The sequence below is a fragment of the Sarcophilus harrisii genome, chromosome 3, assembly GCF_902635505.1.
Source record: "Sarcophilus harrisii chromosome 3, mSarHar1.11, whole genome shotgun sequence".
NCBI lineage: Eukaryota > Metazoa > Chordata > Mammalia > Dasyuromorphia > Dasyuridae > Sarcophilus > Sarcophilus harrisii.
The window spans coordinates 369,113,045-369,126,449 of record NC_045428.1 but is presented as its reverse complement, the minus strand read 5'-3'; the positions used below and the strand labels follow the sequence as shown (position 1 = coordinate 369,126,449).

General features: G+C 38.7%; 2 protein-coding genes across 2 annotated transcripts in view; one reads left to right on the top strand and one right to left on the bottom strand.

The window, feature by feature from the left end:
- Nucleotides 1–744, bottom strand: part of RFTN2 (raftlin family member 2) — a 79,720-nt gene extending 78,976 nt beyond the window's left edge. The window contains exon 1 of the mRNA XM_031960236.1: nucleotides 555–744. The gene's annotated coding sequence lies outside the window, so the exon portion shown is untranslated. The remainder of the gene's footprint in view (nucleotides 1–554) is intronic.
- An 8,641-nt stretch (nucleotides 745–9,385) lies between these two features.
- Nucleotides 9,386–12,767, top strand: MARS2 (methionyl-tRNA synthetase 2, mitochondrial). Its single transcript, XM_031960234.1, has one exon. It carries the CDS (start codon nucleotides 9,448–9,450, stop codon nucleotides 11,365–11,367), a length of 1,920 nt encoding a protein of 639 aa, XP_031816094.1. The 5' UTR covers nucleotides 9,386–9,447; the 3' UTR covers nucleotides 11,368–12,767.
- The last annotated feature ends 638 nt before the right edge of the window (nucleotides 12,768–13,405 follow it).

Here is a 13,405-nt window from a genome sequence, read left to right as displayed (position 1 = left end):
ATGTCACCTTGCACAAAGTTACTTCCCCTTTCTATGACCTCAATTTCTTCATCTGTGAAATGAAAGGGTTGAACTAGATGATTTCTAAGATGCCAACCTTAGATTATGTGAAAATGTTTGCATGGGATCTACTGCAATGCTTGTTTGTGATCATAGGATCCTCCTTGGCAGATAATGTTTGAAGCATTTGGTTTGAGGTTTTGTATTTTTGAAAGGATGATAAAAAAAAAAAAAAAAAAAAAAAAAAAAAAAAAAAAAAAAAAAAAAAAAAAAAAAAAAAAAAAAAAAACCTACTTTGTGAATAGGTTACTTTATGCCCAGCACTATTTATTGATTGGCTGACAACATTGTACTAAGCAATGAAAATAAAAATAGATGCTTTCAAGATAGTTCCCACTCTTGAGAAGCTTATATTCTATTGGGAGAAGACAGTGCATAAAGGGGAGCTAGATAAGGATAGGCACATATGGTTCAGGAATGAGTGGGAGATCTGGTTTTGGACTACAAAAGGATTTAATGTTTTATTAGTAGTTTGGGGAGAGGAGAAAACTCACCTTTTAGAGCATTCCAGGGACAAGTTCCAAGGTTCTAGTGGGAGATACTTGAGGAGGATAGTCAGAGTATAGGCAGAATTTAGTGGAAAATGGCAAGGAAGTAGAAGCAAAGTGTGGTTTTAGGCAAGTAAGCTTTTCATGTGGGTGGTTATATATGTCAGAAGGCATGTTGGAAACAGTATTGATCCAGGTCCAGTAAGTAAAAAGTCCCTTTAAAAGGAAAAAAAAAAGAGTATTAAGACCACCTGAGTTTGAAGCTAATTGTGTCACTTTCTGCCTGCCTGAGCTTGGGCTAGTGACTACTTCCAAGCCAGTTTTTTCCATCATTTTATAAGGTAATAGACCTTTCACATGTGAACAATATGACTCTTAAAGGAGACAAAAGACTTTCTACATGAAAAATGAACTAATTCCATATGTGAAGAAAGTTTGCAGATAAAATGTAGAGAAACTGACTGACATAGATTGAGAGGGGCACTGGGTAGACAACTGCTGCCCAGAAGAAATGAGAGGATTTGTTGGAGAGCAGAGAAATAACTAAGGCTACAGGGCATTGTGCTCTCCCAGAAAAGTGACTCGTTTTTAGTTCTGAAGGTGATAACTCACAAAATGATAAATCAAATATCAAAATATTTGGAGATTATGAGAAAATTAAATAAAAATATCAGTTTCATAACTAAAAAAAAGGTGAGTCACTGACCGCCAGGAGGCTGTGATTTGAGGGAATCCTAGCAGTAAAGAAGCCAACAAGTGTGTAGTGAAGCCAGGAGGAGTGTAAACTGACTAAACGGTTCCAGCTGTTGTGCTTGATTGGAGGAGAGGAATTATTTAGAGCATTGAAGAAAAAATTGTGGGCACTCAATGGAGGGGGGCAGAAATGTGGAAGTGTGAAATATTGCTCTCCAATGCCACCTACTGTTTAAGAAAGGGGAAACCTCTCCAAAAAAATATTTTGTGAAGCTTCTTTCCTTATAAGAAGGGAGCTGAAAGTAATTGGACTGGCACATTTTTACTGAGGGAAGAGCAGCATGAGTTTGTTTCAATGACCAAATATCAATCTGAGTAGTTTTGCGATTCTCTGGATTAAGGTAATGATTTATTAATACAATGACATCACATGCTTAGTGCCTTGTTAAGGGTGATGATTGTCAGTTAAAAGAGCTTGTCACTTTTTCATTAGTATGAGAAGAAAAGATTTACCCTCCTGAAAAGTGATTTGGACTAGAATGGAAGGGAATAGCAGAGAACCTGCAGATAATTCCTGAAGGGAATAAGGCTTACCATTTATAATTATGAGCTGGCTTGAGGTCCTGAGGAAAAGGATGCTTATTAAGCATATTATCCCAACTTACAGTTGAGAAAACTGAGGAAAACATTAAATATCCGAGACGGGATTTGAATTTGTTTTCCCGATTCCAGGCCCAGTTCTCTAACCACTGTATTACCAGCTACTACTGAGAAAACATGAATTTCTGTACTCATGTGCTTCCTCATTAGGTGTTTCCAAGTCTGCTTTCTCCATGGACATTATGTGCCATGATGAGGACCAAAAAATGGGGTTCAGCAACAATTCACATGTAAAGAATACAAAGGGCCAATTCCTTTGCCAAAAGGTAGATTTATTTACAAGAAGAGGTTATGGACAAAACAAAGAGGTAAAATAGTATGATTTGGGAGAACATATAGTTAGCATGGAAAGAGGTTTGTTTGTTTGTTTGTTTGTTTGTTTTTTTTTTTAACAACTAACAATGGAAAAGACAAGTTCCCCAATGGAACTCATAAACTAGGGAAAAGGGTGATCACCATGAGATAGTGTATGCCATTAACTGGCAGGCTAAATCCATAGAGGAGTTTGGCACTCTAAAAGAGTTAATTGGTTATAGCAAGGAGAAAAACACCATGAGGCATGGGGGAGGGGATAAGAGGAAACCCACCACTGTGTCAGCTAATCCAAAAGGGGCTCAGCAAAGATGGTACAGACCATGGACAAACTGATAGGGAATTTAACCTGGGGGGTGGTGTTTGACATAACAACTTGGCTTTCTGATTGATTATTGTAAGGTGGGATTTCCTAAGACCTCCACAGGAGTGGGACTATAAGGCTGAACTGATTCCTACAGTGCCCTTCCCTGCTTTCCTTCAGAAGTTTTATAATCTTATCAGGACTTCAGGCTTTCTCTGCCAGGACCTAGTTACCCAGGACCCCATCACAACAATGGGAATGTATCCAGGTATATGATTGAATTGTAATGTTTTTTAAAAAAATTAATATTTTACTTGCTGGATACTAAGGAGGTCCTAGGAAGCTAAAAAATATAACTATAATTATACATACATATACATATATATACATATCCAATATACTTTTGGTGGTATTACTCCATGTTCTCCAACAATTGGTGGGTAACCCTATCATTTGGTGGCCCCATACAGGGACAATCTGTAACTCATAACTCCAACAATAATTGATATAATTATTCTTTCTTTTACCATAACATCATGTAAATATTTATATATTTTTTAATTTTTAAAAGATTTTTATTTTCAAAACATATGCATAGTTTTCAACATTCACTCGTATAAAACCTTGTGCTTCAAATTTTTTTCTCCCTCTCTTCTCCCTACCCCTTTCCTTAGATGGCAACCAATCCAATATGTGTTAAACATGCAGAGTTCTATACATATTTCCACAATTAACATGCTGCACAAGAAAAATCAGATCAAAAAGGAAAAAATGAGAAAGAAAACAAAATGCAAGCAAACAACAACAAAAAAGTCCCCACAGTCTTTTCTTTGGATGTAGATGGCTTTCTCCATCACAAGACTATTGGAACTGGCCTGAAAATGTTGAAAAGAATCAAGTCCATCACAATTGATCACGGAATAATCTTCTTGTTGCTATATACAATGTTCTCTTTGGTTCTGCTCATTTCACTTAGCATCAGATCATGTAAGTCTCGCCAGGCCCCTCTGAAATCATCCTGCTGATCACTTCTTCTATAACAATAATATTTCATATATGTTTTATGTTTTAAGAATTGATGGTGTCATGGTGATTTATATCACAAGAAATGAAGCTTCCCTGGTTTCCTTCAAATCCTAACTAAAATTCCACCTTGTACTACAGTAGCCTTTTTTCAACCCTTCTTATTTCTAGTGCCTTATCTCTGTTATTTCATTTTTATCATATATATTTAGCTGTTTTGTACACTTTATTTACTTTTTTCCCCCTATTAAATTGTGAGTTCCTTGTGGGCAAGATACTCTTTTTGTATCTCTAGTACTTAGCACAGGACCTGACAAAAAAGTAGTTAATGCTTATTGACTCTCTGATTTTTGTATGAAGTAGAATCACATTTTTTAAGGCTCTGGAGCTATAGTGGTGAATGAGATTAAATCCTTGCCATAGGAAGGTTATCCTGGGGACTATAAGGCAGTTTGAATAATAACCACATAGTGGTGGTAGTTCTGTGGGATCAATTATTACCTTACAGTTCACTTTAATACAATTATTGTTCAACCATCACTGACATTTGAAAAACTGTTATTTGTCTAATTGCCAAGTTGACTTCTAAGTGTTTAATTTTTTTTTGGCCACAATCACTCACGGACCCCATCTACTAAAGCATGGAAGGGCTGTATGATTCATCTATGTGCATGGAGATAGTATCCACAGATCCTTTAAAGATTGAAGCATTGATTTTTTCATGTGTTTGTCTTTTGTCTCTTCAATAAGATTACAGTTGTATACATGTACAATTATTTTAAATATATTTTCATATTATTCATGTTGTAAAAGAAAAATCAGAACAAAAGAGAAAAATTACAAGAAAGAATAAACAAACATAAAAAGGTGAAAATAATATTCTTCGATCTGCATTGTCTCCATAGTTTTTTCTCTAGACAAGGATGGCTTTTTCCATTGTCTTGGATTTTATTGGAACTGTCTTGCATTACTATATTGCTGAGAAGAGCTAAGTCTATCATATCTTATCATCACATAATATTGCTGTTACTATGTATAATGTTCTCCTGGTTTTGCTCATTTCACTCAGTATCAGTTCATATAAGTCTTTCTAGATTTTTCTGAAATCAGCCTGTTTATAATTCCTTATAGAACAATAGTATTCCAAGTAGTACAAATTCAAAAAGCAGCATAAAACATTAGAATTCAGAGTCTCTAATCTAATTTGATGATAAAATACATTTTGTTCCTTTCAGTAGAGCGATGGTGTAGATTGGGGGTTGAGGGTAGGTGAGAGTATAGTAGAACATAATTCACCACTTTATATTTTGCTTAATTGTTTTTATTATAAGAGCTGATTCTAGGGTAGAAGGGGTCATTAGAAAATAATTTCTAAAAAGCATTTAAAAATATAAATAGCATCAATAAAATCTCTCAACAAATATGAATTCTTTTTTAATAGTATTTTATTTTTCTAAATACATATAAAGATAGTTTTCAACATTCATTTTTGTAAAACTTTGTGTTCCAAATTTTTTTCTCTCCCTCCTTCCCCTTTTCTCAAGACAGCTAGCAATATGATATTTATTAAATAAATGTAATCCTTTTAAATAGATTTGTCATGTTGTGAAAGAAAAATCAACCAAAAGGGAAAAAAAAATGAGAAAGAAAAAAACAAACAAACAAAAGAAAAACGTTTAAATACTATACTTTGCATGGATCTGAATTCTGCCCCTGACATATATTTAGCTATGTAACCATGAGGGAAGTCACTTAGCTGTCATGAAATGTGAAATCTGTAAATTGGTAATAATAATAATACCTATAAGTACCTATATCACAGAGTTGTTGTGAGAAATGAGTATGAAGTACTTTGCAAATTTTAAGCTTTCTAAATGTCATGTTATTACAAATTATTATTATAAAGGAATGTTACTACCAGTGTCCACTTTACTTCTAATAACAAGTTTAGAGTTAGAAAGGACCTCTAATCAGAGATAATCCAGTCCAATCTTTTATTTTGGAGGTGAGAAAACTGGAGGGCAGAAAAATTAAATTTCTCAACCTATGACACATATGAAGAAAGAAGCAGAACTGGGATTTGAACTCAGGTCCTCTGACTTCAGCTTCAGTTTTCTTTCTACTATACCAGTGGTTCTGTACATATAGATAACTCAGAGATCACAGTTATTTTTGAGGCATCCACAAATCCATAAGTATACTGTCATTTTAATATTTAACTAGCGCTAAAAATATTGTTTGATTTTAATAAGAAAATATACCTTTATTAGGATGATTAAAATTCATATGTATAAGTATTTTCAAAATATGCAGATACTATTATTATTACTATATCACCATATCTAAAGAATATTCCAAAAGTTTTAGTGCTATTTCAAAAACTTTAATGTATTAACATTTACACTAAGATTTCTGGGATCCCCAGTCTAGTATTTTAGTGTTTTGCTTTGTATATATTATCTTATTTTATACTCAAAATAGCTCTGTATGTAAGTGCTATAGATCCTATTATCCTATTTTAGATATGAGGAAACTGAAGTGAGAAAAGTTAAATGATTTCCTCCAAATTACAGAACTAGTATGTCAGGGAGGATTTGAATTCAGGTCTAACTCAAAGTCCAGCACTGTACTGTTGTCATTACTTAATAGATGGGAGCTTTTGGTCATCCTGTATTTTGTCAATACACAGATATCTTTGACTCACTACTATGATGGGAGGTGACCACATTAAAAAACAAAACAAAACAAAACAAAATGTTAAAAAATATTTCTTTTTTTAAAAAAAAGCTGGAAAATTACTTTGCTATATCATATCGTCTTTTCTTTTAAGCCCTAGTCAGAATAGCTACAATATCCACTAATTTCTAAATAAATTGTCAGCAAAAGGGCATCATTTTAATGATTTTACCAGTAGACTAGCTATGTGAATTTGGACAAATTACTTGATATCTCTGAACTTGTTTCCTAAAGTATGAAATGAAAAGATTTATAAGTTCCTTTTCAATGAATTATAAAATTGAATATTTAAAAATTCTCTGTGAAATTAGGGAACACAAGAATGTGTTAATATATGTTTATTAAATTGTCTAAGACTTAGTTCCTACTCTAGAGGCCTCTATGATCATTTTGGTGATACAATAACTATTATATAAAGAAAAACTACATTTGCTAGATAATGGATGGCATAGACATGTGTTACTCTTTAATAAAAGAGATTAGTGTAGACTGATGGAGTTAGAGAAGATCTCACTGAACAGGTGAGTCTTTAATTCGACTATGAAAGGTTAGGATCTTTGATTTCAATTTGGATTAAATTTGCCTTTATTGCCATAGTGAGTTCCTTCAAATGGAAGTTTTCAAACAGAGACATCTAAAAACCACTTGTGGGCGATAATGTAGAGGAATTCTTGAGTACTGATGGATTAGATGGTTTGTTAGATTCCAAGTGAAATTCTGTGATTCTGTGTGTTTCTTCCTTCTCTAACAGCAGTGCCCCCTAGAAGTAAAAATAAATATTGCTCTGGCCTTTAAGAGTTGAATTAAATATTTTTCACCAATAGTTAATAATTGTAAAGATTTCATACTCTATGTAGAGAAAACTCTTGTTTCAATATTAAATAGAAATTATTTAGGGATCAACAGGTGAAATTTAATAATATATGAAGATTCTACTTATATATTTTAATCAGATAGTATGGTATTTAAAAAATTGCTTGGGACTTGGGGCCAGGAGCTTTGGGATCTTAAGTTCCAGTGCTTTTTAGTTATGACTATCAGGGAATCACTTCATTTGCCTTAGTCTCCCATCTTACTCACTTATATGTATAATTTGAATCCCAGAGCCCATTAGTATGATATTCTCCCCTCTTTGGTGAAGATCGGTGCCTTGCATCCATTTATATGAGGAGCTGAGTAGAGTTTCCAGAACAGGAAAAAGTTTGGTTTTCTAAGTTCATCAATCTTTTCAAATTTTTGAACTTGCTTCAACTCTCTTTGGACTCTACAATCACTTTGGGTACTTCGGGTTTCTGGCTTTCAGGGAAGAGATGGACCGTAACAATCCCACTTCAAATTGCAGAAGGGAAGAATTTGGGAAGAAGATGCTGTGAGAGAAGCTGGCAGTCTCTACCATGTCCCCATCCACAATCTGCTATACCAGAGACTTAGGGAAATTTCTCTTTTGGGGAGATGCAGCTTCAAGAAACTGATAAGTGGTTAGGGAAGATGGTCCCAAATAGATAAGATTGGAAGCCTGGAGCTCTCCTCTATCTGGCTCCTAACAAACCTCGTGGGTCCTCAAGCAAAGCAGGACATTAATTTCCAGAAAGGATGGGAGAGACTCATACTAATGACTTTTGTAACTTGGGATATATTCAAATGGAGAAGAATAATACTATTTATCCAACAGAGTTATTATAAAGAAAGCACTTCATGTGATGAAAGGACTTTATAAATATTAAAGTGATATTTAAATGTGAACAATGTTTCCCAATTCAGTATTTCAATACCATGATATGTAGCCTGATGAGCAGCTTACTGAGCTGATCTGTGCATAGATATTTGGGACGGACACTGTTGACTATAATCAGGAAACTGTATTAGGAAGAATAAGGGATTAGTAAGTGCTGCTTTAAAATGGGAAATCAGAAAGAAAAGAGCAGAGAAAAATCCCAAATACAAATACCTAAATATAGAGCTTGAGGCAGCTAAGTATAAGTGAAGTCAAGAAGACTTGGGTTAAACATTGTACCTCATATTTCTATTAACTGTTTGACCCTGGGCAAGTCACATAACTCCTTCAGCCATAGTTTTCTGTCAAATAACATCTGTATTTGTTAACATTTATATCACCTACTTGCCACCTTTACAATTATTTCATTTGATCTTTACAACCTGGAAGGTTAGTGCTACCATCACTCATTTTACAGATGAGTAATTGGTAACAGAGGTTAAGTAATTTGCTTAGGATCATACAACTAGTGAGTATCTGAGGATAAATCTGAATTCCCATCACGCTCTCTTCGCTGCACAACCTGGCCGTCTCTCAGAGATAATCGATAAAAGTAAATCCGGAGATATTTGTAAATTTCTTTATAAACCCAAAGGACTATATAAATATTGGATGTTGTTGATACGCAGGGTTTTTTTTTTTTGCTTTGTTTAAGAAAGATGTTCGTGTTTGTCTAATTTATGATTAAAAGGAATTTTTTTTTTAAAATCCCTGACACTTTAGAAAACATTAAAAAATCAACACCAGTTTTCCCAAATAATTAGTGTGGCAATGCAAATGGAAACTGCTGCATTTGGGAGTTAGATTCTAATCCCGCAAATCGCATGACCTTTCTCAGTTCTCGGTTTCTTCCTCTGTAAAATGGGGATATGAACTGGACCTTAATGGGTTAATTTCTTCATCTTACTGTGCCTCGGTTCCTTTGTCTGTAAAATGGGATAATAACTGCAGGGCTTCACTGGGGCGGTGACAGCCTAGTGGGCTGTGTAAAGGGACGATACAGAAAAGCGTCCCGGTACCACGACGGCCGTGAATCACGGAACACCTTCCTCCGTTTTAAAGAATTAAAACTCCAAGTTTATCCGCTCACCCACACGTCTAGGGGAAAGAAGGAAAATCCTTCCCCCGACTTTCCTTCCACCTCTTCCGTCAGGCAGCTCGCAGAGAGCCCTTGCGGCTTTTAAGCCTCCGCTCACATAGCCCAGCGGAGATTGCCCAGCTCCCTCCCGCGCCGGGCCCTCCGCTCCCCAAGGTTTGCTACAGACTGAGGTTAAGACCCAGTTGCTCCTCCCCGCTTTATCATTGCTACTGCATTGGGAGGGCTCTTCCGGTAGGCGGGGCGACGTCATCGTGTTCGCGCGCTGAGATCGCCCTGGTCGGTGATTGGCTGGCCCTGGATGGGCGGAGCAAGCGCATGCGCTCCTTTTTTACTCCGGCTTGTTCCATGCCGCAGTCCGCTCAGGCGTGTTTTTGCCGGTGCTCTTGAGTCCCTGGGACCCATGCTTCAGGCCGTGCTTCGGGGGATTGGGCACTCCGTGCGGCGAGGGCCCAGTCTTCGGATCCCTGTCCTGGGGAGCCGCGGCTGGTGTGACGGTGCCGGCGATGGCGACGGGAGTCCGGGGCCCCCGCGTGCCCGGGACGATCGCGCCTACTTCACTACCCCCATCTTTTACGTGAATGCGGCTCCGCACATCGGACACCTGTACTCGGTATTACTCGCCGATGCGATGGCCCGCTACCGCCGCCTTCGGGCCGCGCCGCCTCGGGGCCCGGCTCTGGCGGACTCCCTAGTCCGCTTCTCTACTGGCACCGACGAGCACGGGCTGAAAATTCAACAGGCGGCCGCCGCGGCGGGGCTCAGCCCTTCAGAACTCTGCAACCGGGTGTCCGCCCAGTTCCGGGCGCTCTTCCAGGAGGCGGACGTCTCCTTTACCGACTTCCTGCGCACCACGGAGGCCCGGCACCAGCGCGCCGTGCACCACTTCTGGGGAGCCCTGCGAGCCCGAGGTCTGCTCTACAAGGGGCTGTACGAGGGCTGGTACTGCGCCTCCGATGAGTGCTTCCTGCCCGAGGCTAAAGTCACCTGGCGCCCGGGTCCCGACGGGGAAAGCCACCCGGTGGCTCTGGAGAGCGGGCATCCGGTATGTTGGATGAAAGAGGAAAACTATATCTTCAGGCTCTCCCAGTTTAGGGAGCCTCTCAGGCAGTGGCTCCAGGACAACCCTCAGGCCATCACTCCGGATCCTTTTCGCCTTACTGTTCTCCAGTGGCTGGAGGAAGACCTGCCAGACCTCTCGGTGTCCCGAGGGAATAGCAGTTTGTCCTGGGGCCTCCCAGTTCCAGGTGACCCAACACAGACCATCTATGTGTGGGTTGATGCTCTGGTTAACTACCTCACAGTTATAGGTTACCCTGACTTGGAACAGAAGGTGTGGTGGCCTTCCACCCACCACATCATAGGCAAAGACATCCTTAAGTTTCATGCCATCTATTGGCCTGCTTTGCTCCTGGGGGCTGGGATGACCCCTCCTCATCGCATATATGTGCACTCCCACTGGACAGTACACGGCCAGAAGATGTCTAAGAGCTTGGGTAATGTGGTTGATCCTTTGACTTGTCTTAATAGGTTTACTGTAGATGGCTTCCGTTACTTCCTCTTAAGGCAAGGTGTTCCTAACTGGGACTGTGACTACTATGAAAAGAAAGTAGTCAAGTTACTTGACGCTGAGCTGGCAGATGCACTGGGGGGGCTCCTGAATCGATGTACTGCCACTAGCTTGAATCCTACTGGGATCTTCCCAGTATTCTGCAATTCCTGTTTCCCTTCCATGGAGGGTGCAACAGTAGCTCCCCCAAAGGCCCAACCAGAAGACTATGCCTTGGTGAGGTCAGTGTCAGCTTTGCCTCTACAGGTGGAGAACTACTATGAGAATTTTCAAATCTACAAGGCTTTGGAAGCAGTGTCCAGTTGTGTTCGTCAGACTAATAGCTTTGTCCAGAGGAATGCACCTTGGAAGCTTAACAGGGAGAATTTGGCAGATCTTCAATGGCTGGACACAGTACTGCATGTAACACTAGAGTGCCTTCGGGTCTTTGGATTGTTGCTTCAGCCAGTTACCCCAGCACTAGCTGACAAGCTTCTTTCCAGACTAGGTATCTCTGAAACTGAGAGGGGCCTTCAGGACTTATGTTTCCTTCCTCGATACTATGGGCAATCTTGTCCCTTTGAAGGGAGAAGACTGGGACCTGACACTGGACTCTTATTTCCAAGACTGGACAAATCTAGGGCACGTTTGACAAAAGTTCATAGCACTTAGGTGTTTTTAAAAGTTATGTTTTAAGTCAGGCAAACATCTTTGGTATGTTCCAGAGAGCTGGGTGGAAAGTTTCTCAAATGACTACTTCAAGAGGATAGGGATAAGGGGTATAATGTGAACCTAGTACCTGCAAGAAAGGGTTTATGAATTCGGGTACACAATGCCTGTACTCTTTAACCTCTTTACCCCATTTATCATTTTACTTAGTACTGGCAATTTGAGTATAGGGTAGGGAGGAGAGAAGATAAAAGCCAGAGCTGCTGGTACTTCCCCCCTCTTCCCTTTTCCCTTTCCTCTAATTGTGCTACCTTGGCCACTACCAACTTTTCTGGACAAATAAGTTGAAATTATCAGGTAATTATTTGCTTAGGCTACCTCACTAATTTTCTATAACCTAGGACTTTTGTCTCTGTCAGGCAAAATAACTAAGCTATTCTAAACTGTGGTAACCATTTCTTGGTGATAAGATCCAAATTTATATAGTCCCTTGAATAAATTTACCTTCAAATGGTTAGTTTGTAGATTTCTTAACCATGAAGTGCATAGAATACCTAAACCCCATTGGAAAGGATTATGAAGGATGGCTGAATATCTGAACTGTCAGACTTCCTCCCTGACTGAAATACCAGTAGTATCCATTTTTCTAGAGCTTTTTTAGTAGGACATTCATACCACCTCACTGGTTAGTGCACTTGAAGTACTGATTAAATAGTACAATAGTAGGGTTGAACTTGGAATGAGGAAGACTTAACTTGCAAATCTTGTGTATTCCTTGTCCTCAAATATTTTTTTCTCACTGAGCAGTAAAAAAGATTTCTATCAGCTTGAAGATGGTTTCTCATTAGGAACAGAGAGACCCTCATTGATATGAGCGGGTGCATTTGTGTGACTTTCAGCAGGTCACTTGTCTCTCAGGTCTCAATTTGATGGCCTCCAAGATTCTTTTCAGCTCTAAAGCTGAATTGGTCCTATAATTTTATGAATCCTGTGGTTCTATGGTTTGCTTATTAACCTGTCTGGGACCTTAACCAGTGATGACTAGATGTTTCATTTTAGGCAACTGGTTGAGTGAAACCTTTATTGAAATTTATTTATTTTAAATTTAGGTTAACTATTGAAGTTACCTAATTAATTTTGTTGATATAACTGCTTAAATATACTGTTTTAATAATTGTGTTAATGTAAGCTCTCATTGTCTTTGCAGTCAAATGATATTATAATCCATCTCTGAAATAAAACAGGCTTGCCCTAGAGAATAGCTGGTACAGGGGGGGAGCAGAAGGTCCTGAGGTGCTTAAGGAGAGATGTTGAGATATTGTTTAGAAAATTTGAGGAAAACTTTGTGTTACCAGGTCTCTTAAGGTATGTTAGTGGATTATAAAATGTTGAACATGAAATCACTTGAGTTTGAATCCTTGCTCTGTCACTTTTAATATGTTTGTGACCTTTTACAATCTCCAGGGGTTGGTTCCTTCATGTAAAATAAGCTTGGTGTTGTGGCTATGTTAGAAAGGGCTTGGATGGGTCAGGGAATGCTGTATTGGTGCTCATAGGATGTAGTTGTGAATTTCAAGACTTTTAAATCTATCAGTGATAGGGATTTATCCCAGTTCCACTTCAAACTAAATAAGCATTTATTAAGTGACTACTATTTGCAAAGCACTGGAGCTACAAAGAGGTGGGTGGAAAGGGAGGCAGGTTCTGTGATTTTACTGATATTGGGAATTTAACAAATGAGGAAACTCCCTCTGCCAGTGCAGGTCAACACTTTTAAGACATCCAGGCTTGAATGCCTGGGGCACAAAGATGTTCAGTTAATTGCCTGGAGAGATATAGCCAGTGTGGGTCAGGGCAGGACTTGAACTTATGTCTTCCTAGCTCCAAGGACAGTTTTCTGTTTGTACTACTATCCTGCTTCAGGAGGCTACAAAGAGAGAAACAAAATGCCTGTAAGGAGTCTGGCATCCTAACAGTTTGTAGAACAGTGATGTTGATAGAAACATCTCTGCAAGGAATGCAGAATAGACATCACAAATTA

Bases quoted from the DNA above. Each gene is read 5' to 3' on its own strand.
- MARS2 (XM_031960234.1), top strand. From the start codon at position 9,448: ATGGGCGGAGCAAGCGCATGCGCTCCTTTTTTACTCCGGCTTGTTCCA.